Below are 22,930 nucleotides of genomic sequence, written 5' to 3'. Positions count from 1 at the left end.
ATGGCTAGCTTGATCTACTGAGCAAATAAAAGTACATCTGAGACCATTATTGTGCAGATTAAAACCCCAGTGCATGTAGTTGATTTTACCTTCGTCGTGGTCGTCATCGTTGGCCACTGAATCCGCCGTTTGTAGTCCTGCCCGAGTTTCTTTATTTTTAGCCGGTGTGTGCCGTGGGGCTGTGCACATTCCCAGGTCGAGTGAAAGCTACTGAACTGGCTTCAGTGCATTCCCTGGGTCGCGTCCTCGGCGTAGATCTCCAGAAGCGCCGACACCTCCTCATCATTTCTTGATGCTTGCCATAACTGCTTTCAAAAACAAACCCAACGCTCCGTCGGGATTTTGTAGCGAGGGAAAACAATGGCGTCTCCACACAACATTTTTCACAGTTGTACGGGCGTGGTTTGCAATTCGCCCAGCCAATCAGCACTGGGGCACTTTTGGGGCACTTTGCACCCTCAGGAAAGTACGCTCTCTCAGCCGGCTCTAAAAATGGGGGTAAAAGTACCCGAGATTAAGTACGATTTTTGGTGTGAACGCGACATAGGGGGTACTCACGGAACTAAAACGCGAAAAGTACGGTGAAAGTACTCCGGTGTGAACGCGGCTATTACATTCTAACTTCAACTGGCCCACTTCAGTTGTGACATTTACATTCTAACCTCAACTGGCCTACTTCAGTTGTGACATTTAAATTCTAACTTCAACTGGCCCACTTCAGTTGTGACATTTACATTCTGAATTCAACTGGCCCACTTCAGTTATGACATTACATTCTAACTTCAACTGGCCCACCTCAGTTGTGACATTTACATTCTAACCTCAACTGGCCTACTTCAGTTGTGACATTTAAATTCTAACTTCAACTGGCCCACTTCAGTTGTGACATTTAAATTCTAAATTCAACTGGCCCACTTCAGTTGTGACATTTAAATTCTAACTTCAACTGGCCCACTTCAGTTGTGACATTTAATATCCAATCAAACTGTGCTTTTACAAAAGGACAATCAGCTCCGTATCATTTTGATCATATTTATGTGAAATCAAGTTCTTATTGAAACATTGATCATAGATTACATTATACTGCAGATAATATGTGATACACTGTGTTTTACTGCATTTTACTTTATGTTTCCCTATTAAACAATTTATGTCAGTTGTATATATCATCACCTTTAACATTATTGCAATTACAAAAGTAAAATGTTTTATTTCGAACAATGTTGAATTTGTAACAGAAATGTGTTTTTTCTTTGATAATATCATTATCACTTTCATGCTTTACAATAAAATAGAGCAACAAATAGTTCTGGAGTGTCTCCTTCCTGCTCTTAGATAATGTTATAAAAGTAGAACACATGTCACAATTTTTTGTAAACCTATATATTCATTCTTAAACTGGAATGATGATGCATCACCTCTGATTAATGTGAAACCAAAGGAGGAGCTTCTTCATTAGTTTCCTCTTTTATTGAACAACTTCTCCGTCACTGTGAAACTCACCACATGAAGTGACAGTCGTTGATCAGGGTAAGTTGCTTAATATTTACTGTAATTGCTTTCCATATTTAATGGTGATGTTCTAACTATATCATTGTTTTCCATATTGTTCTGTTTTTCTACGAATTACTTTTTAAAACTACATTTTACTGAAGGTTAAAGACATCTGCTCAATTTGCCAATTACATTTTTCTGCTTATGTTTCCCAGAAAACAACTTGTTCGGATATGAAGACGACATGATGTACTGCTCTGAAGTCTTTGAGTTGCTGCTTGTCTTGAAAACTTTTGAAGGCTCCTCATTCATTTTGATCTTCATCCTCAGTATCATAGGAAACTGCCTCCTCTTATATGTCCTCTTTCTCTATGAGAAGTTAAAAAATGTCACAAATATATTTGTCCTGAACCTTGCCTGCTCCGATTTGATGATCACAGTCACACTTCCATTCTGGGCCGTCGATCGGCTGCAGGACTGGGTCTTAGGTCATTTTGCCTGCACATTTGTGATAGTGACAGAGATTGTTGGTTTTTACAGTAGTGCCATTCTACTGACTGCCATGACTGTGGACCGTTTCATAACTGTGGTGCTGCACAACATGCCAAGAAACAAAGTAAGGAGGCAGAGGTTTGCAGCATTGAGCTGTGCAGCTGCATGGACCATCAGCATTTCTGTTTCTATACATGTTGCTACTAGAGTCACGGTGGAAGACTGGGGTGGTCGTTCCATGTGTTTATCTAATGTGGACTTTGCATTTACTCTTACAGTGTCTGTGATCTTCTTCTTTCTGTTATCCATCATTGTTTTCTGCTACTCTGCCATCCTCAAGACAGTGTTGCAGGCTTCAAACAGAAGAAAGCGCAGGACAGTAGTGGTGGTGTTATGTATAGTTGCTGCCTTCATCATCTGCTGGGTACCTTACAATATTATCTATATAATCGTGTCCTTCTATAAACCTAATAGCTGTTATGCAAGGCACTGTGTGATTATTGCCTTTAGTATTTGTCGTGTACTTGCTTCTTCTCACTGCTGTATGAACCCTATTCTGTATATGCTCTCAGAAAAGTGGCGAAAGCATCTTTTGGATCTTTTTAGCTGCAAGAAAGTCAGGAGAGTGAGAGACAGGAAGAGAACCACTGGCTCTTGTGTTAAGCAGAACGTAGCTTTTAAAGCACAAAGCTCTGCTGTTGTGTTGGAACCAACCTGCAGCTAGACATTCATCGCTAATATGAAAACATCAATTAATACTTGGTATAATATTTGTTTTGAACTAGTTTAACCTACAGTGTTCACATTTCCTTAAAGATATTAAGGGGACTACTTTAATGTAAGTCTCTATAAATGTAGACCTAACATGTCAGTTTACGCTTTCTCAGTATTTTTAATTTGCTATCCTAGATTTGGGACAGGGTGACACATGCGAGTTTATTTAGCTTCATTAGCTTTGTAAGATGGTTCTAAAAATTGTTCTAAAAATGATATGTGATGACTACTTATTCAAACATGTAAACCAATTCCATTTATTTCCCCTTTTAATTTCCAATCAAGTTTTGTGCTTGAAAAAACAAAAAAACAATCAGCTCTGTATCAGTTGGTAAATATTCATGTGTTTTCAAATTCATGTTGATACATTGATTATGCATTGTACTGTAGATAATATGTGAAACACTTCTTCACTGCATTTTACTTAATGGTTTCATATTAAATCATCTATCTCAGTTGTTACTGTAGTTGTTATATTGTCACCTTTAGGAGTCTTGCAAACAAAACAGAACATCATTTATTTTCAAAATGTTATATAATTTGTCAAAAATGTGTGTTTATATTTGCTTGAACATTTCATCATCATCATCACTATTATTTCCATGCTACAATAAAATTGATCAAAATATATTTCTGGGGTGTAGCCTTCCTTCCTGCTGCTTCAAGATTATGTTCTAAAGCAGAACATCAACAATATACACCTCACCAATTGTGGTTAATCTAAACATATTCATGCCTTCACTGGAATGATGAAGCAAGACCTCTGAATAATATGAAACCAAAGGAGGAGCTTCTTCATTAGTTTGCTCTCTTATTACTGAGAGAGGTCAGAGGAGAATAAAGTGGTGCAAGCTGACAGAAAGGTGGCAGTAACTTAAATGCTAAAGTTTGAGGAAACCAAAGGAGGAGCTTCGTCATTAGTTATATCTCTCACAGGCTCCGCCCTCTACTGGACTCTATGGGTACTACCTTATCCCGCGTGCATTCTCCCACTGAGACTTCTATAGACGTAGCCGGCCCCGGGACCTGAATGTGCGCGCATCACACCGTATAAAAGGAGGCCTCGCCTCCTGACTATCATCCTTTTTTTCTTCAGCAGCGGAAGTGATTCCACGAGCTTGAGACGTTAGAAAAAGGGGAAAGTGTGAGAGCATGGAGTCAGTAAGACTTGACCTCAGGACCTGCCCGAAATGCCCGAATCTCATCGCAGGGGCTGATCCGCACCCCTTCTGCGTGTTTGGGGCCTGACCACGCGGTGGATAATATGGGCCCGACGCCGGCATGCCCAGGTTGCCAGATGATCCCGCGGTTCATACGGGAGCATCGTGGGCAGCACTCCCTGGCGAGGGCTACCCCGCAGGAGTCGGAGGATCGGGAGCTCGACGTCGTGAACGTGGGCGATTCGGGAGGGAGGGGACGTCGTTCCGGTCCTCTCTTCCATGGGACCAGGCGGGCTCGGTTCCGATGGAGGACGAGGAGGACGCCTCGCTGACCGGAGGTCCAGCTCTCAGGTCTGCGCGGAGGGATTTCCCGGCGGTGATGACTCTGGTGGTGGAGCATGTAGGCTTACCGCTCCCCTCACCGCTGCCACCGAGGCCTGTAAACCGCCTGAGAGCGGGGGTTTATGGCCCGGTGTATCCGGTGCAGCCGACCTTCGTTTCGCCCCAGCTGCCAGAGGTATGGCGGTGTGTGGAGGCGACATGGCAGCAGCCATTAAAAACGAAGGCCCCGGCAGCCGCCATGGCGGATATCATTAAGGTGGTGGATCGCTTGGACACGACATGTCCAGGTGTGCCCCCCCTCGATGTGAGCCTGGCGGCCCATCTGCTTCCGCGGGCGGCTGGTTGGGCGGAGGGCATACGTCCTCTGCCCCTGCTGCCCGGGACCGAGATACCTTGTAATATCTGGATAAGATGTTCAAGCTCGGTACGCAGATGGCGGCTGCGGCCAATAATCTTGGCGTTTTGGGCGTCTCCCTGATCACCCCTCAGGCAGACGCCCCCGCCCTCTCGCCTCAGGACGAGAGCGGTTATTCGGACCGCGCTGTGGGTCAGATGAATAATCTGATTTGTGGCGTGGCCGCCGCAGCAGGGCGGGTGATTTCCCTAGCCACAGTGGCGTCTCCTCACGTGTGGCTAGGACTCACTGCCCTATCTAAAAAGGACCGAGAGGATCTCCTCGGAGCCCCCGTGTCCGTGTCGTGGAAACTCAGCTGTGTACTGACAAGGTGGATGGACAGGACGCTGAAACGGGGCTATTCACTCCAGTTTTGCAGCATCCCACCTCCTTTTATGGGCATGCGAGAGGTAAATCTGTCTTCCCAGGAGGAGATGGGTTTCGTCTCAGCAGAGATTCAGGCTCTGGTGCAGAAACAGGCTGTGTCTGTTGTGCATCCTCAGCACAGAGAGAAAGGTCTTTATTCCATGTATTTCCTGGTTCTCAAGAAAACAGGGGGATTCAGACCTATTCTAGATCTCCGGGGCCTGAATCGTCATATTTCCAGCAGGAAATTCCGCATGTTAACTGTGAAACAGTTACTAGGGCTTGTGCAGCCAGGTGATTGGTTCACCACCATCGACCTGAAAGACGCGTACTTTCATGTGGAAATTGTTCCAGAGCACAGAAAGTATCTGCGTTTTGCCTTCCAGGGAATAGCCTACGAATACAACAGGCTGCCGTTCGGTTATTCCCTATCCCCACGCACATTCAGCAAATGTGTGGCCACAGCGCCTCAACCGCTGCGAGCACACGGCATGAGAGTTTTCTTTTACATAGACGACCTCATAGTCATGGCTGGGTCCCGGGAACAGGCAATGTTTTGCACAGCACAATTGATCACACACCTAACCAAATTAGGTTTTGCGATCGATGGGAAAGAAAGAGCACCCCCATACCTCGCCAACAGGCGTTGTATTTGGATGTGGTGCTCGATGCAGACGCGCTGCGTGCCACCCTGTCAGAGAGCAGACGTGCGCCCCGTCTCAGGGCGGTGCACAGGCTGCGACAGGGGGCAACATTGACAGCTTTAACTGTCATGCAGACTCTGGGTCTCATGGCGGCTGCTCACATGGTGGTCCCGCCGGTTACTACATATGCGCCGCCTGCAGAGGTGGTTCCCCAGCCTGCGTTTGGAGGCACAAACGACGGCTGGTGACCATCCCTCCCCCCTCAGTGGGGGCAACCTCCGGTTTTGTGGGTCTCCGGACCACCTCCGGAGGGGGTCTCCACTGGGACGGGTGACCTCCTACATCACAGTGTTCATGGAGGCGTCCGGAACAGGATGGGGAGGGACCTGCCTGAAGAGAGCTATAGGTGGGCGCTGGGCTCTGACAGAGTTTCGACACAGCAACCTCCTAGAGCTACGGGCAGTAGTGTTAGTCCTCCGGCATTTCATGCCCCTAATTCAGGGGAGACATGTAATGGTCAGGTGCGACAACAGCACCACAGTGGCTTATATCAACAGGCAGGGCGGAGTCCGCTCCGCCTCCTTGTTGACCACAGCGGAGGAGCTGTGGTGATGGGCCTCAGAGGTGGTGTTATCTCTGAGAGCCCTCCATGTCCCGGGACTGGAGAACAGAGGGGCCGACCTCAGGTCGAGGGGCGGCCCCCTGCCAGGCGAGTGCTTCACCCGGAGGTGGTGAAGCAGATCTGGGCCCAGTTCGGGAGAGCAGAAGTGGACCTGTTCGCCAGCCGGCGCAACAGCCACTGTGCCCTGTGGTTCTCCATGGCCCTGAGCGACGACCCGCCCTTGGGGGTGGACGCGTTTGCACACGAGCCATGGCCAAGGAAGCTGCTATACGCCTTTCCACCGCTGCGTCTCATTCTCCCTCTCCTGGGGAGAGTGAGGCGAGAACGTCTGGCAGTCATTCCGGTAGCACCGAATCGCGTCAGGGCTCCGTGGTACTCAGAAATGACACAGATGAAGGTGGGCCAGCCCTGGGCGATCCCCCAGTTCTGGGGGGCGATGTCTCAAGGGGCAGGTGCAATCGGGGCGTTACCCACTCTGGGCCATCCTCTTCAGGCTTGGCTCCTGAGAGGGACAGGCTGAGACAGGGTGGATTGTCTGACAGCGTTATTCAGTCTATCCAGGCAGCTAGAGCAGAATCCACCACAGCCTGTTACAGGCCAAAGTGGCTGAGATTCCAGCATTGGTGTGAGGAGCGGGGAATAGAGCCCCTATCTTGTGAGTTGGGCTCTATTTTATCCTTCTTACACTTACTGGTGGACAGAGGGCTGGCGCATTTCACAGTGAAAGTGTATGCAGCAGCCATCTCGTCCTATCATGAAGGATTTTGGTGGCAGGTCAGCCTTTAATCAACCACTGATGTCGCGGTTTTTACAGGGGGTTAGGAGACTGCGCCCTGTAGTGCACATCTCCACCCCGCAGTGGGACCTGCCCCTAGTGCTCGAGGCTCTGGCCTCGGGACCATTGAGCCTCTGGAGCTCTCCCCTCTGAAAGCATTGTCGTGAAAAACAGCTTTGCTTCTTGCCTTAACTTCAGCCAAAAGAGTGTCCGAGTTAACTGCTCTGTCGGTGCACCCGAGTTGCTTACTAGTTCGGGGTGGCCGGAGCGGCGCGACACTTAGACCGAACCCCTCCTTTGTGCCTAAGGACCTAAGGAGTGCGTTCAGGTCGAGGGCTATTCAGTTAGGGGGTTTTAGTCTCCCCCCCATGGGGGGCCAGGGAGGCTAAACTGCACCTCCTCTGCCCGGTGCGTGCGCTAGCATGTTATGTGGAGCTCACGGCTGCCCTTAGACGCACCGAACAGCTGTTCGCGTGCTTCGGGGGCGGGGTGATCGGGAAAGATCTGTCCAAGAAACGCCTGGCAGGCTGGCTCTGCGAGTGCATTGCACATGCCTACGGACAGGCAGAGAGAGCCTGCCCCACGGGGATTCGTGCGCACTCCGCACAGGCTGTAGCTGTGTCAACAGCCTTATACAACAGTGTGGAGGATATATGCACAGCGACGTCTTGGTCGACGCCAGGCCCCTTTATAAGGTTTTATCTCTTGGACATGTCTGGCTCTTTCTCCTCGTCTGTGCTTGCTGGGGCAACACAGGATTTGTAGGGGGGGGGGTTGTGGGTCAGTTGGCATCTGACCCCCTCCCCGGACGTGATGCGCCTTTCCTGGGCCCTCTGAGGGTCCCGGGATAGGCAAGGGGCGCGCTGGCCCGTTACGGGGCGGAGGGGCTGTCCTCTCACACTCTGCACGGGGTCAGTGCTTAAGTGTGAGGCATGGGCGCTGGCGCTCTCCCTGTTATCCTTAGGGATTCAGGAAGGCAGGTGCGTAGTAAGCCCATACAGGGCCGAGGGGGCTCTCCCCATCCGTCTATGGGCGAGGGGGGGGGGGGTCCCCCGGCACTGTTTTTTGAGCACACTTTCTGCGAGGTAAGCGCAGCAGGGTGTGCTCTGTCAGCCGCAGCCCAGATTTCTCCTCGGTCTCAACCGGGTTAAGGGAGAGTGTGGGGCAGCAGCTGCTGACCAGAAAAGCCGGTCAGGGGCAGTAGGGTGGAATGGTGTTGGACGACAGTGCGCGTATACATCAGGGCTCCACCCACTGTACCCATAGAGTCCAGTAGAGGGCGGAGCCTGTGAGAGATATAACGGGGGGTTACTTATTGTAACCCTAGTTATATAAGCACAGGCGGAGCCCTCTACTCAGGGCACTGTCTGTTCTATTCCGCTCGCTGAAGAGAGGTATAGGATGATAGTCAGGAGGCGAGGCCTCCTTTTATACGGTGTGATGCGCGCGCATTCAGGTAGGCCCGCCCTGGGCCGGCTACGTCTATAGAAGTCTCAGTGGGAGAATGCACGCGGGATAAGGTAGTACCCATAGAGTCCAGTAGAGGGCTCCGCCTGTGCTTATATAACTAGGGTTACAATACGTAACCCCCCGTTTCCTCTTTTATTGAACAACTTCTCCGTCACAGTGAAACTCACCACATGAAGTGACAGTCGTTGTACAGGGTAAGTTGTTTAATATTTACTGTAATTGCTTTCCATATTTAATGGTGATGTTCTTTCCATATTGATCTGTTTTTCTAGGAATTACTTTTTAAAACTACATTTTACTGAAGGTTAAAGACATCTGCTCAATTTGCCAATTACATTTTTCTGCTTATGTTTCCCAGAAAACAACTTACAATGGCATTCAACAACTCCACAGTGAACTTCGAATATGAAGACTACATGTTTGAATATGATGACTACTGGAACAGCTCTGAAGACTACATGTTCGAGGACTGTGAGATAATGTTTGACTTGAAAACTTTTGAAATCTACTCATACATTTTGATCTTCATCCTCAGTATCATAGGAAACTGCCTCCTCTTATATGTCCTCTTTCTCTATGAGAACTTAAAAAATGTCACAAATCTATTTGTCCTGAACCTTGCCTGCTCCGATTTGATGATCACAGTCACACTTCCATTCTGGGCCATCTATCAGCTGCAGGAGTGGGTCTTTGGTCATTTTGCCTGCACATTTGTGGCTGTGACAGAGATTGTTGGTTTGTACAGTAGCGTCATTCTACTGACTGCCATGACTGTGGACCGTTTCATAACTGTGGTGCTGCACAACATGCCAAGAAACAAAGTAAGGAGGCAGAGGTTTGCAGCATTGAGCTGTGCAGCTGCATGGATCATCAGCATTTCTTTTTCTATACATGTTGCTACTAGAGTCACGGTGAAAGAGAGGGGTGGTCGTTCGGTGTGTTCATATCATGTGGACTTTGCATTTGATCTTACAGTGTCTGTGCTCTTCTTCTTCCTGTTATCCATCATTGTTTTCTGCTATTCTGCCATCCTCAAGACAGTGTTGCAGGCTTCAAACAGAAGAAAGCGCAGGACAGTAGTGGTGGTGTTATGTATAGTTGCTGCCTTCATCATCTGCTGGGTACCTTACAATATTATCTATATAATCGTGTCCTTCTATGAACCTAATAACTGTTATGCATTGAAACGTGTGAATATTGCCTTTAGTATTTGTCTGGTACTGGCTTCTTCTCACTGCTGTATGAACTCTATTCTGTATATGCTCTCAGAAAAGTGGCGAAAGCATCTTTTGGATCTTTTTTGTTGCAAGAAAGTGAGGAGGGTGAGAGACTGATGCCCCTTTCCAACCCAGTCTCACGGCATTTCGTGTTATTAGTCACAAAATTAATTTAATCTATTGATTCGTGTTCACCAACACGATTTTTTTCGTGTCACACAGAACGATTTTAAAAGCAATGTATTTCTATTGGTAGTATGTTTTGTGCCTGCAACACGTCTTTTTGTCCGGTCGGGTCTTGGAAGACCAGAAGCTGTGTGGTTCATAAAAACATTTTCTTACTCAATATCTTACCCTAAGCCTAACCCTATCCCTTTTATTTTAAATTGTATAATGTCTGAGTTTTTTTGCCGTCAGTGAGGAAAATAAATGGGGCTCAGAGCCTCAGAATACTGAAATCTGTATTTTATGTCATCTTTTTTTCCTTCTAATTTGTTATTATTTGGTGCAGGCACGAAACATACTACCAATATAAATACATTGCTTCTAAAATCGTTCTGTGTGACACGAAAAAAATGGCGAAATCGTGTTGGTGAACACGAATCAATAGATTAATTTCGTGACTATAACACGAAATGCCGTGAGACTGTGTTGCCCTTTCACACCGGCGCTTTTTCAGCTCCGGCTCGGAGCTGGAGCCTGAAAAGTACCGGTTTTTCCTGTTCACACCGCAGTGGCACCGCCTCATAGCTCCGGAATGCGGTTCACTTCCAGCTCCAAAAAATTGTCGGTCTAGACTAGAGGCAAGAGCTTCGGAGCTAGAGGCGGCGTCGCTTACGTCTCTCTTACGTCGAGGCGTGCAGGAAACTAAACCCACCTCCCCTGAACATGGGTCGACTGAAGAGTCTCGTCATGCCTGCCTACAAGCAGTAGCGCTGAGCAAAGTGACTAGAAGGCAACCACACACTTATAAAAAAAAACACACTTTATAAAGTCAGGCAACACTAACCAGGCTTCGTGTGATTCTGTTTATTTGTACCTTACTTTGACCATCCGTTCGCTGTTATTGATCATTGTGGAGAGCAGGCAGACGTTTTGTTTGTTATTATAGCAGCTATCGGATGGAATCAATACATGGGCTGCACAGGTTGTCATGTCCGACTATCACAAGTAGAATCATAATGAAAAATACGCCGGTAAAATGTGCCTGTAGAACACGGCTTAGCAAGTAGTCAGTTTAGCTTTGGTTGCTCTGCTAACATCACCCATGTTATACCAGAGAAACTTTCATAACAGTGTTGTGATGCCAAACAGCGTCAATTCAAACTGACACACATTCACTTAAGGGGAACTGGGGATATGTATCAGCTGCTTGTGTGACAGTCAGACAGTGAATACCTTTAGAGCCGTGTGAGCTAACCCGGAGCTAACGGGAGAATAAACTCCCGTGGAAGAGCAGCCAGCACTGCAGCGGTCGGTAAATGCCGCTGAAACACATTAATAAACAATGAACCACGGCACTCTGGAGAAAAGTATAAGGTTGGATAAGTCGTTATTTAATTTAATCTGGCTTCGTATGATTAAAAGCAACACGATCATCGACCCGTTGTTGTTGTTGTTGTGAGCTCCGTTGGAGAGAAAATCAGCGATGTAAACGGTGACGTTATGACACAGCAGCGGCAGCTCTGGGCGGTGTGAACAGAGCGGGAGCTGAAAAGGGAAACCGGAGCTGAACCAGAAAAGCTCTAGCTAGGAGCTAGAAAGGGAAAAGCGCTGGTGTGAAAGCCGCATCAGAAAAGTGGCGAAAGCATCTTTTGGATCTTTTTAGCTGCAAGAAAGTCAGGAGGGTGAGAGACAGAAAGAGAACCACTGGCTCTTCTGTTAAGCAGAACGTAGCTTTTAAAGCACAAAGCTCTGCTGTTGTGTTGGAACCAACCTGCAGCTAGACATTCATCGCTAAAATGAAAACATCCATTAATACTTAGTATAATATTTGTTTTGAACTAGTTTAACCTATAGTGTTCACATTTCCTTAAAGATATTAAGGGGACTACTTTAAAGTAAGTCTCTATAAATGTAGACCTAACTTGTCAGTTTACGCTTTCTCAGTATTCTTTTTTTAATTTGCTATCCTAGATTTGGGACAGGGTGACACATGAGAGTTTATTTAGCTTCATTAGCTTTGTAAGATGGTTCTAAAAATGCGTTGGTTCTAAAACTGGTTCTAAAAATGATATGTGATGTACATTATTTAATCAAACATGTAAACCAATTCCATTTATGTCCCCTTTTAATTTCCAAGTTTTGTGCTTAAAAAACAAAATCAGCTCTGTATCAGTTGGTATCTATTCATGTGATTTCAAATTCATGTTGATACATTGATTATGCATTGTACTGTAGATAATATGTGAAACACTTCTTCACTGCATTTTACTTAATGGTTTCATATTAAATCATCTATCTCAGTTGTTACTGTAGTTGTTATATTGTCACCTTTAGGAGTCTTGCAAACAAAACAGAACATCATTTATTTTCTAAATGTTATATCATAAGATAAGTTTGTGCACAGATGGAAGGCTGACAGGCAGGTAGGCCATCCAGTTATTTTAGCCGGGCCGGCTAAAATGATTGGTCGTACTTTTTACAGTATTACGGCTTCCACAGATGACATTTTTTTATGGATTTTTTGTCAAAGCACTTAAGATATTCATTGCTATCGGGATGTTAAGAGCATTCCATGGAATATAACAAAAAGTGTATCTCGAGCCGGTTTCTCAAACTTACCTACCCTACCTTTAAGATTCTTGCAATCACAAAAGTAAAATGTTTTATTTTGAACAATGTTGAATTTGTAACAGAAATGTGTATTTTTCTTTGATAATAATATCATTATCACTTTCATGCTTTACAATAAAATAGAGCAACACATATTTCTGGAGTGTCTATTTCCTGCTCTTAGATAATGTTATAAAAGTAGAACACATGTCACCATTTTTAGGAAATCTATATGTCCATTCTTAAACTGGAATGATGATGCATCACCTCTGATTAATGTGAAGCCAAAGGAGGAGCTTCTTAGTTTCCTCTTTTATTGAACAACTTCTCCGTCACTGTGAAACTCACCACATGAAGTGACAGTAGTTGTTCAGGGTAAGTTGCTTATTATTTACTTTAATTGCTTTCCATATTTAATGGTGATGTTCTAACTATATAATTGTTTTCCATATTGTTCTGTTTTTCCAAGAATTACTTTTTAAAACTACATTTTACTGAAGGTTAAAGACATCTGCTCAATTTGCCAATTACATTTTTCTGCTTATGTTTCCCAGAAAACAGCGTACAATGGCATTCAGCAACTCCACAGTGAACTTCAAATATGAAGACTACAGCTATGAAGACTGTAAGAGGGTGTTTGTCATGGAAACTTTTAGAGGTGCCTCATGCATTTTGATCTTCATCCTCAGTATCATAGGAAACTTCCTCCCCGTAATGTATATGTCCTCTTTCTCTATGAGAACTTAAAAAATGTCACAAATCTATTTGTCCTGAACCTTGCCTGCTCCGATTTGATGATCACAGTCACACTTCCATTCTGGGCCATCTCTCTGCTGCAGGAGTGGGTCTTTGGTTATTTTGCCTGCACATTTGTGACTGTGACAGAGATTGTTGGTTTGTACAGTAGCGTCATTCTACTGACTGCCATGACTGTGGACCGTTTCATAACTGTGGTGCTGCACAACATGCCAAGAAACAAAGTAAGGAGGCAGAGGTTTGCAGCATTGAGCTGTGCAGCTGCATGGATCATCAGCATTTCTGTTTCTATACATGTTGCTACTAGAGTCACGGTGGAAGACTGGCGTGGTCATTCGGGGTGTTCATATCATGTGGACTATGATTTTAACCTTGCAATGTCTGTGCTCTTCTTCTTCCTGTTATCCATCATTGTTTTCTGCTACTCTGCCATCCTCAAGACAGTGTTGCAGGCTTCAAACAGAAGAAAGCGCAGGACAGTAGTGGTGGTGTTATGTATAGTTGCTGCCTTCATCATCTGCTGGGTACCGTACATGATTTTGGATATAATCAATGAACCTAAAAACTGTTATGCATTGAACCGTGTGATTATAGCCTTTATTATGTGTTGTGTACTTGCTCATTCTCACTGCTGTATGAACCCTATTCTGTATATGCTCTCAGAAAAGTGGCGAAAGCATCTTTTGGATCTTTTTAGCTGCAAGAAAGTGAGGAGGGTGAGAGACAGGAAGAGAACCACTGGCTCTTGCGTTAAGCAGAACGTAGCTTTTAAAGCACAAAGCTCTGCTGTTGTGTTGGAACCAACCTGCAGCTAGACATTCATCGCTAAAATGAAAACATCAATTAATACTTGGTATAATAGATGTTTTGAACTAGGTTAACCTATGGTGTTCACATTTCCTTAACGATATTAAGGCGACTACTTTAATGTAAGTCTCTATAAATGCAGACCTAACATGTCAGTTTACGCTTTCTCAGTATTCTTTTTCAATTTGCTATCCTAGATTTGGGACAGGGTGACACATGTGAGTTCATTTAGCTTCAATAGCTTTGTAAGATGGTTCTAATGAGTTGGATCTAAAAATGGTTCTAAAAATGATATGTGATGTACATTATTTATTCAAACATGTAAACCAATTTCATTTATTTACCCTTTTAATTTCCAATCAAGTTTTGCTTAAAAAAACAAAAACAAAATCAGCTCTGTATCAGTTGGTAAATATTCATGTGATTTCAAATTCATGTTGATACATTGATTATGCATTGCACTGTAGATAATATGTGAAACACTTCTTCACTGCATTTTACTTAATGGTTTCATATTAAATCATCTATCTCAGTTGTTACTCTAGTTGTTATATTGTCACCTTTAGGAGTCTTGCAAACAAAACAGAACATCATTTATTTTCAAAATGTTATATCATTTGTCAAAAATGTGTGTTTATATTTGCTTGAACATTTCATCATCATCATCACTATTATTTCCATGCTACAATAAAATTGATCAAAACATATTTCTGGGGTGTATCCTTCCTTCCTGCTGTTTCGAGATTATGTTCTAAAGCAGAACATCAACAATATACACCTCACCAATTGTGGTTAATCTAAAACATATTCATGCCTTTACTGGAATGATGATGCAACACCTCTGAATAATATGAAACCAAAGGAGGAGCTTCTTCATTAGTTTACTCTCTTATTACTGAGAGAGGTCAGAGGAGAATAAAGTGGTGCAAGCTGACAGAAAGGTGGCAGTAACTTAAATGCTAAAGTTTGAGGGCATACAGCAGACGGAGAACACACAGGTTTTACTCCTGGCTCACAGAAACTGGAGAGAAGATTTCAAAAACAGCGCCTGTTCTGACAAATCTCCATGTCTGCTGCTGGTCAGAATTTGGCGTGAACAACATGAAGCCATGGATCCATCCTGCATTGAGTCAACGGTTCAGGCTGGTGGTGCAATGCTCTCTGGGATATTTTGTTGGCACATGTTGGGCCCTTACACACCAACTGAACACTGTTTGAATACCAGCAGTATAAGCAGTCATATCCCAGAGTAGACGTTGTCTCGAATTTGTTGTAATAAACCCATTGACTCTGTAAGAAAATGAATTGTTCCAAGCATTATATGTAATCTACAATATCTAACCATACTTTTTAACCAAATCCGCTTATTTGATCTTTTAATATCCAATCAAACTGTGCTTTTACAAAAGGACAATCAGCTCCGTATCATTTTGATCATATTTATGTGAAATCAAGTTCTTATTGAAACATTGATCATAGATTACATTATACTGCATATAATATGTGATACACTGTGTTTTCACTGCATTTTACTTTATGTTATCCTATTAAACAATTTATGTCAGTTGTATATATCGTCACCTTTAAGATTCTTGCAATCACAAAAGTAAAATGTTTTATTTTGAACAATGTTGAATTTGTAACAAATGTGTTTGTTTTTCTTTGATAATAATATCATTATCACTTTCATGCTTTACAATAAAATAGAGCAACACATATTTCTGGAGTGTCTCCTTCCTGCTCTTTGATAATGTTATAAAAGTGGAACACATGTCACCATTTTTTGTAAACTTATATATCCATTCTTAAACTGGAATGATGATGCATTACCTCTGATTAATGTCAAACCAAAGGAGGAGCTTTGTCATTAGTTTGATCTTATATCACACAACTTCTCCGTCACAGGGAAACTCACCACATGAAGTGACAGTCGTTGATCAGGGTAAGTTGCTTAAAGGGCCCATGTCATGCTTTTCCGGTTATTACCCGTCCCCTTGTGTGTTATGAAGGTTTTTATGCATGTAAACGGTGTGCAGAGTCAAAACCCTCAAAGTAGACCCTGTAGCGAGTAAAACTCTAACACAGAAAATACCTCCCCAATTGTCATTGTCCATTTGATTCTTCCATTTCGTTCCGGGTACGGCATGACATCATGCCGTACCCGGAACGAAATGGACCAATCCGTGGAGCCGTTACGTTACGTCCGCGGAGCCGTTACGTTAAGCCCCCGCTGATTGGTTCAAATTGACCAATCCACGGACTTCCTCACACACACATCTGTGTGCAGGGAGCACAGGCAGCTCTGCTGATTTCTCCTCCCTGGCTGCAGGCTGATAACAGACAGTTGGGATCGCGGCGAAATTCTCTCTGCAGACCCATTCTCACAGCATTTATCAACCTTTTTCTTACTCAATATCAAGCCACACTTATTGTTTTTAATCCGGCTGTGAGTTTGTGTGTGCTCAGGATGAGTTTGGCTGTGTTTCGCTGTGTATCCTAAACAAGGAAACAACACCTCCACGGAGCTCAGCGCGATTCACAACGTCCCGACCAATCAGAGCACACTGTGCTCACAGGGAGGGTGGGGGCTGGAGCTATTGGAGCTACAACGAGCCGTTAAAGGCAGAGAGTGAAATTCAGTGAATACAAGTAGTTTACAGAGATGCTGTATGAGAAACCAGTGTGATTTTGGAAAATTGCACAATATAAATCTATTCTAGTAGACCTCAACAATGGAATTATGATCAGTGGAAATGGCCATGACATGGGCCCTTTAATATTTACTGTAATTGCTTTCCATATTTAATGGTGATGTTCTAACTATATAATTGTTTTCCATATTGTTATGTTTTTCTAGGAATTACTTTTTAAAACTTAATTTCACTTAGGGTCATCTTCTCACTTATAATTACACTTTGCACATTTTTGTTTTCTGCTTATGTTTCCCAGAATACAACGTACAATGGCATTCAACAACTCCACAGTGAACAGAGGTAAAAACTACTGCTCTGAAGTCTGTGAGATGGTGTTTGACTTGAAAACTTTTAGAGGCTCCTCATACACCGTTTCATAACTGTGGTGCTGCACAACATGCCAAGAAACAAAGTAAGGAGGCAGAGGTTTGCAGCATTGAGCTGTGCAGCTGCATGGATCATCAGCATTTCTTTTTCTGTATATGCTGCTACCAAAGTCACGGTGGAAGAGAGGGGTGGTCGTTCCATGTGTACGAAGATCTTAAATGACGAAATCGGATATAAACTTGCAGTGTCTCTGCTCTTCGTCTTCCTGTTATCCATCATTTGTTTCTGCTATTCTGCCATCCTCAAGACAGTGTTGCAGGCTTCAAACAGAAGAAAGCACAGGACAGTAGTGGTGGTGTTATGTATAGTTGCTGCCTTCATCATCTGCTTGGTACCTTACATGATTTTGGATATAATCAGGTCCCTCAATGAACCTAAAAACTGTTTTGCAAGGCAACGCCTGAATATTGCCTTTAGTATTTGTCAGATACTTGCTCATTCTCACTGCTGTATGAACCCTATTCTGTATATGCTCTCAGAAAAGTGGCGAAAGCATCTTTTGGATCTTTTTAGCTGCAAGAAAGTCAGGAGGGTGAGAGACAGAAAGAGAACCACTGGCTCTTGTGTTAAGCAGAACGTAGTTTTTAAAGCACAAAGCTCTGCTGTTGTGTTGGATCAACCTGCAGCTAGACATTCATCGCTAATATGAAAACATCAATTAATACTTGATATGATATTTGTTTGAACTAGTTTAACCTATAGTGTTCACATTTCCATAGAGATATTAGGGGGACTACTTTAATGTCATTCTCTATACATTTTTGATCCACTATTTACATTTTAAACAGAAGTTTACGCTTTCCCATGCAGTATTCTTTTAAAACAGACCCTGGATTTCAGACAGGGTGACAAATGCAAGTTATTTATATTTGTATTCAAATCTGCATAGTTTTTTTAATGAGTTTTAGGTAACTTGCTAGTTAATTTAGCTCTTATTAGCTTGGTGAGTTGGTTGTAAATACTGTCATTGGCTGTCTTAAAGTTTTATCTTACTCATTAAGGCTAAAGTTCGCAAAAAGTTTGTATCCCTAAGAAAACCATGTAAAGATTCAATGGTGTTGTATAACATTTAATGCTTAGGTATATATGTTTTACATTTTGCAATAAGCCATACATAAGTCTTTCAACAATGTGACACTATTTGGAAAACATTACGCTCAAATATGATAAAGAACAGTACAACCCCGCCAACATTACTCTAAACTCTGATAGCATCTAAGGCCAGCTTTTTTTCATTTATTTTGTACTCAAGCTGCAGACCCACAAACAGATATGCTGATACGCTAGATAAGTCCATCCTCACAGTCTTTCGCTTGTGTTTTTGCTTTAGTATTAAAAACAACAAAATACATTACATCATACAACTGATAAATACAAGCTTGAAAGACATGCCACCTTTTGGGGGAGAAATGTCACAAAAGGTTAAGGCAGATGCTATTTGCACCCGGGTGTTTATGGTCAACAATACTATTTGCACACAGATTTCTATGAGTTAATATATGTATGTCATTTTTTAATTGTTTTTATTAATTTTAATTTACATTTTTTAAAGATGATATGTTCACTTTGTGTTTCATTTTTTGTTTTTGTTTAATATCAAATATATATCTAAATTGTTTATATTGTCACCTTAAAGAGTCTTGCAAGCAAATTACAAATATTTTCCTCTCCAAAGATTTTTTTTTCTTGTGACCAATTTGGAACTTGAAACAATATAAAATGTGTTTATTTTTTATTGATAATATAACTATCCTTATAATTTTCATGTTTTACAATAAAATACAACAACAAATATTTCTGGACTGTCTCCGTGTTGCTGTTTCTATACAATGTTATAAAAGCAGAACAGCAACAATAAATATGTCACAATTTTTTTGTTAATCTTAATATATTCCTTCCTTTACTGAATTTATGATGCAACACCACTGATTAAGGTGATATATATGTATATCTATATATATATATATAATCATAATCATGTCCCTCAATGAACCTAAAAACTGTTATGCATTGAACCGTGTGATTATTGCCTTAAGTATTTGTAATGCACTTGCTCATTCTCACTGCTGTATGAATCCTATTCTGTATATGCTCTCAGAAAAGTGGCGAAAGCATCTTATGGATATTTTAGCTGCAAGAAAGTCAGGAGGGTGAGAGACAGGAAGAGAAACACTGGCTCTTGTGTTTAAGGTAGGTACGTTTGAGAAACCGGCTCGAGATACACTTTTTGTTATATTCCATGGAATGCTCTTAACATCCCGATAGCAATGAATATCTTAAGTGCTTTGACAAAAAATCCATAAAAAAATGTCATCTGTGGAAGCCGTAGTACTGTAAAAAGTACGACCAATCATTTTAGCCGGCCCGGCTAAAATAACTGGATGGCCTACCTGCCTGTCAGCCTTCCATCGGGGCACAAACTTATCTCGTGCCCTCATTGGTCATGTGCACGTTTGTGTGTGTTGGAGGAGGGGCTCTATAAGGAAGTGGCAGATTTTCTCCGGTTGTGTATTTTCAAATTCTAGCGATCTCGAGCCGGTTTCTCAAATTTACCTACCCTACCTTTAAGCAGAAAGTAGCTTTTATATAACAAAGCTCTGCTGTTTTGTCAGAACCATTGCAGACATTCACTGCTGCAATGAAAACATCAGTGAAAGCTTATAGTCATTTCATATTTGTATTGAATTAGTTACACCTACACTGTAACAAATGTTCCTGTCAAATAACAGTAAAGTGCTGGCAGCACAAACGCCAGCACTTTACTGTAATACTACAGTACTCATACTGTGAAAAGACTTTACAGCCTCTTACTGTAAAAATAAAATACAGTATACTGCTGTATCTTTTCAATTAACAGTAAAATACTGGCAGCAGAGACGCCAGCAATAAACTGAAATTCTACAGTATTCATACTGTTGAACAATTTCAGTTTATTACTGTAAAAAATTAAATAATTCACAGTAACATTCTGGTTAGGGGGTTGCCAGTAGATTATTTGATTGATGATACAACAACTCAATTTAGCAGTTTAGAATATCTAAAAAGTAATTATTAATTAAATTAACATAAAATATGTATTGTTCTGTCGGCTACATACATTTGCTTAAAATGTGCATTATTATGAAAATTATGCAAAATAAGCAATAAACAATTTGGAAAGGATTTAATGCAAACACACTTTTATTTAAATTGGCAACTAGTGTCAACATAATACCGCTACTGTAAAAAAAAAAACATCGGTAAGAAAACTTTTGAACAAATGCATTATAAGCAACATTTAGAAAACAAACAGTACTATTAAGAACATTTTTTAAATGTGCATTAAGACCATTTTGAAAATATACATCAGTAAGAAAAGGTGGTAGGCTACATTATTGAAAAGAGTTTGAGAACCACTGCCCTAGCTAACTTTAGACAGCTGGCTGGCTGAGCATCAGCTTGATTTTAAACATTTTTTGTAGTAATGCTAGAATGAATAATATAGCCTACTGACGAGGAAAATAAGATGGTTTTTAATCACCGTCGAATTTGTAGATGCACAACCCGATCAATGCAGATGATGCAGGACTTCTTTGTTGAACCGCACATGTCCTCCGAAATGCGTCCTTCTCTGGAGAAACTGCTCTCCTAATGACGTTTCTTGTACTTGCTCATTCTCACTGCTGTATGAACCCTATTCTGTATATGCTCTCAGAAAAGTGGCGAAAGCATCTTTTTAGTTGCAAGAAAGTCAGGAGGGTGAGAGACAGGAAGAGAACCACTGGCTCTTCTGTTAAGCAGAACGTAGCTTTTAAAGCACAAAGCTCCGCTGTTGTGTTGGAACCAACCAGCAGCTAGACATTCATCGCTAATATGAAAACATCCATTAATATTTAGTATAATATTTGTTTTGAACTAGTTTAATATGGTGTTCATGTTTCCTTAACGATATTAAGGTGACTACTTTAAAGGTAGGGCAGGTAAATTTGAGAAACCGGCTCGAGATCGCTAGAATTTGAAAATACACAACCGGAGAAAATCTGCCACTTCAAATTGATCAAAACATATTTATGGGGTGTAACCTTCCTTCCTGCTGTTAGATTATGTTCTAAAGCAGAACATCACCAATATACACATCACCAATTGTTGCTAATCTTAACATATTCATGCCTTCACTGGAATGATGAAGCAACACCTCTGAATACATTAAAACCAAAGGCGGAGTTACTTCATGAGTTTGGTCTTTTATTGCTCAACTTCTCCATCACAATCATATTCACCACATGAAGTGACAGTCGTTGTTCAGGGTAAGTTGCTTAATATTTACTGTAATTGCTTTCCATATTTAAGGGCAATGTTCTTACTACATAATTGTTTTCTGTATTGTTATATTTTTCTAGGAACTACTTTTTAAAACTAAATTTGACTGAAGGTTAAAAATATCTGCTCAATTTGCCAATTACATTTTTCTGCTTATGTTTCCCAGAAAACAACGTAAAATGGCATTCAACAACTCCACAGTGAACATCGGAGGTGAAAACTACAGCTCTGAAGTCTGTGAGAGGGTGGTGGTCATGGAAACTTTTGGAGGGTCCTCATACATTTTGATCTTCATCCTCAGTATCATAGGAAACTGCCTCCTCTTATATGTCCTCTTTCTCTATGAGAACTTAACAAATGTCACAAATCTATTTGTCCTGAACCTTGCCTGCTCCGATTTGATGCTCACAGTCACACTTCCATTCTGGGCCATCTATCGGCTGCAGGACTGGTTCTTTGGTGATTTTGCTTGCAAAATAGTGACTGCTTCCCACATTGTTGGTTTGTACAGCAGCATCATTCTACTGACTGCCATGACTGTGGACCGTTTCATAACTGTGGTGCTGCACAACATGCCAAGAAACAAAGTAAGGAGGCAGAGGTTTGCAGCATTGAGCTGTGCAGCTGCATGGATCATCAGCATTTCTTTTTCTGTATATGCTGCTACCAAAGTCACGGTGGAAGAGAGGGGTGGTCGTTCCATGTGTACGAAGATCTTAAATGACGAAATCGGATATAAACTTGCAGTGTCTCTGCTCTTCTTCTTCCTGTTATCCATCATTTGTTTCTGCTATTCTGCCATCCTCAAGACAGTGTTGCAGGCTTCAAACAGAAGAAAGCACAGGACAGTAGTGGTGGTGTTATGTATAGTTGCTGCCTTCATCATCTGCTTGGTACCTTACATGATTTTGGATATAATCAGGTCCCTCAATGAACCTAAAAACTGTTTTGCAAGGCAACGCCTGAATATTGCCTTTAGTATTTGTTATGTACTTGCTCATTCTCACTGCTGCATGAACCCTATTCTGTATATGCTCTCAGAAAAGTGGCGAAAGCATCTTTTGGATCTTTTTAGCTGCAAGAAAGTCAGGAGGGTGAGAGACAGAAAGAGAACCACTGGCTCTTGTGTTACGCAGAAAGTAGCTGTTATATAACAAAGCTTTGCTGTTGGGTTAGAACCATTGCAGACATTCATTGCTGCAATGAAAACATCAGTAAAAGCTTATAGTCATTTCATATTTGTATTGAATTTGTTACACCTATCTTTTAGTATATTAGGGGGTCGATTTTTATGATTCTCTCTAAACGTAGGATAACCATTTACATTTTAAACAGTAGTTTACTCTTTCTCAGTATTTCTTTAAAACAGGCTCTGGATATCGGACTTCAAATGCAAGCTGTTAATTATTGTATTCCGATTTTCATATTTCGGCTTTATTTGATCAGTTTTAGGTAGCTAGTCA

The 22,930-nt window shown here is 42.2% G+C and overlaps 2 protein-coding genes across 2 annotated transcripts in view; both read left to right on the top strand.

The window, feature by feature from the left end:
* LOC117488549 (chemokine XC receptor 1-like) overlaps positions 1-22,606 on the top strand; it is a gene marked incomplete at its 3' end in the record, with an annotated part of 55,061 nt that extends 32,455 nt beyond the window's left edge. Inside the window, exons 2-3 of the mRNA XM_034137537.1 lie at positions 8,892-8,951; positions 21,694-22,606. Coding sequence (XP_033993428.1) covers positions 8,905-8,951; positions 21,694-22,606 — 960 coding nt within the window. The remainder of the gene's footprint in view (positions 1-8,891; positions 8,952-21,693) is intronic.
* LOC117488754 (chemokine XC receptor 1-like) lies at positions 1,451-3,373 on the top strand. The gene is made up of 2 exons (XM_034137827.1): positions 1,451-1,530; positions 1,710-3,373. Exon 2 carries the CDS (start codon positions 1,739-1,741, stop codon positions 2,708-2,710), a length of 972 nt encoding a protein of 323 aa, XP_033993718.1. The 5' UTR covers positions 1,451-1,530; positions 1,710-1,738; the 3' UTR covers positions 2,711-3,373.
* Positions 22,607-22,930: the final 324 nt, after the last annotated feature.

Source organism: Trematomus bernacchii, unplaced genomic scaffold (genome assembly GCF_902827165.1).
Source record: "Trematomus bernacchii unplaced genomic scaffold, fTreBer1.1, whole genome shotgun sequence".
NCBI lineage: Eukaryota > Metazoa > Chordata > Actinopteri > Perciformes > Nototheniidae > Trematomus > Trematomus bernacchii.
This window is presented reverse-complemented; position numbering and strand designations above follow the sequence as displayed.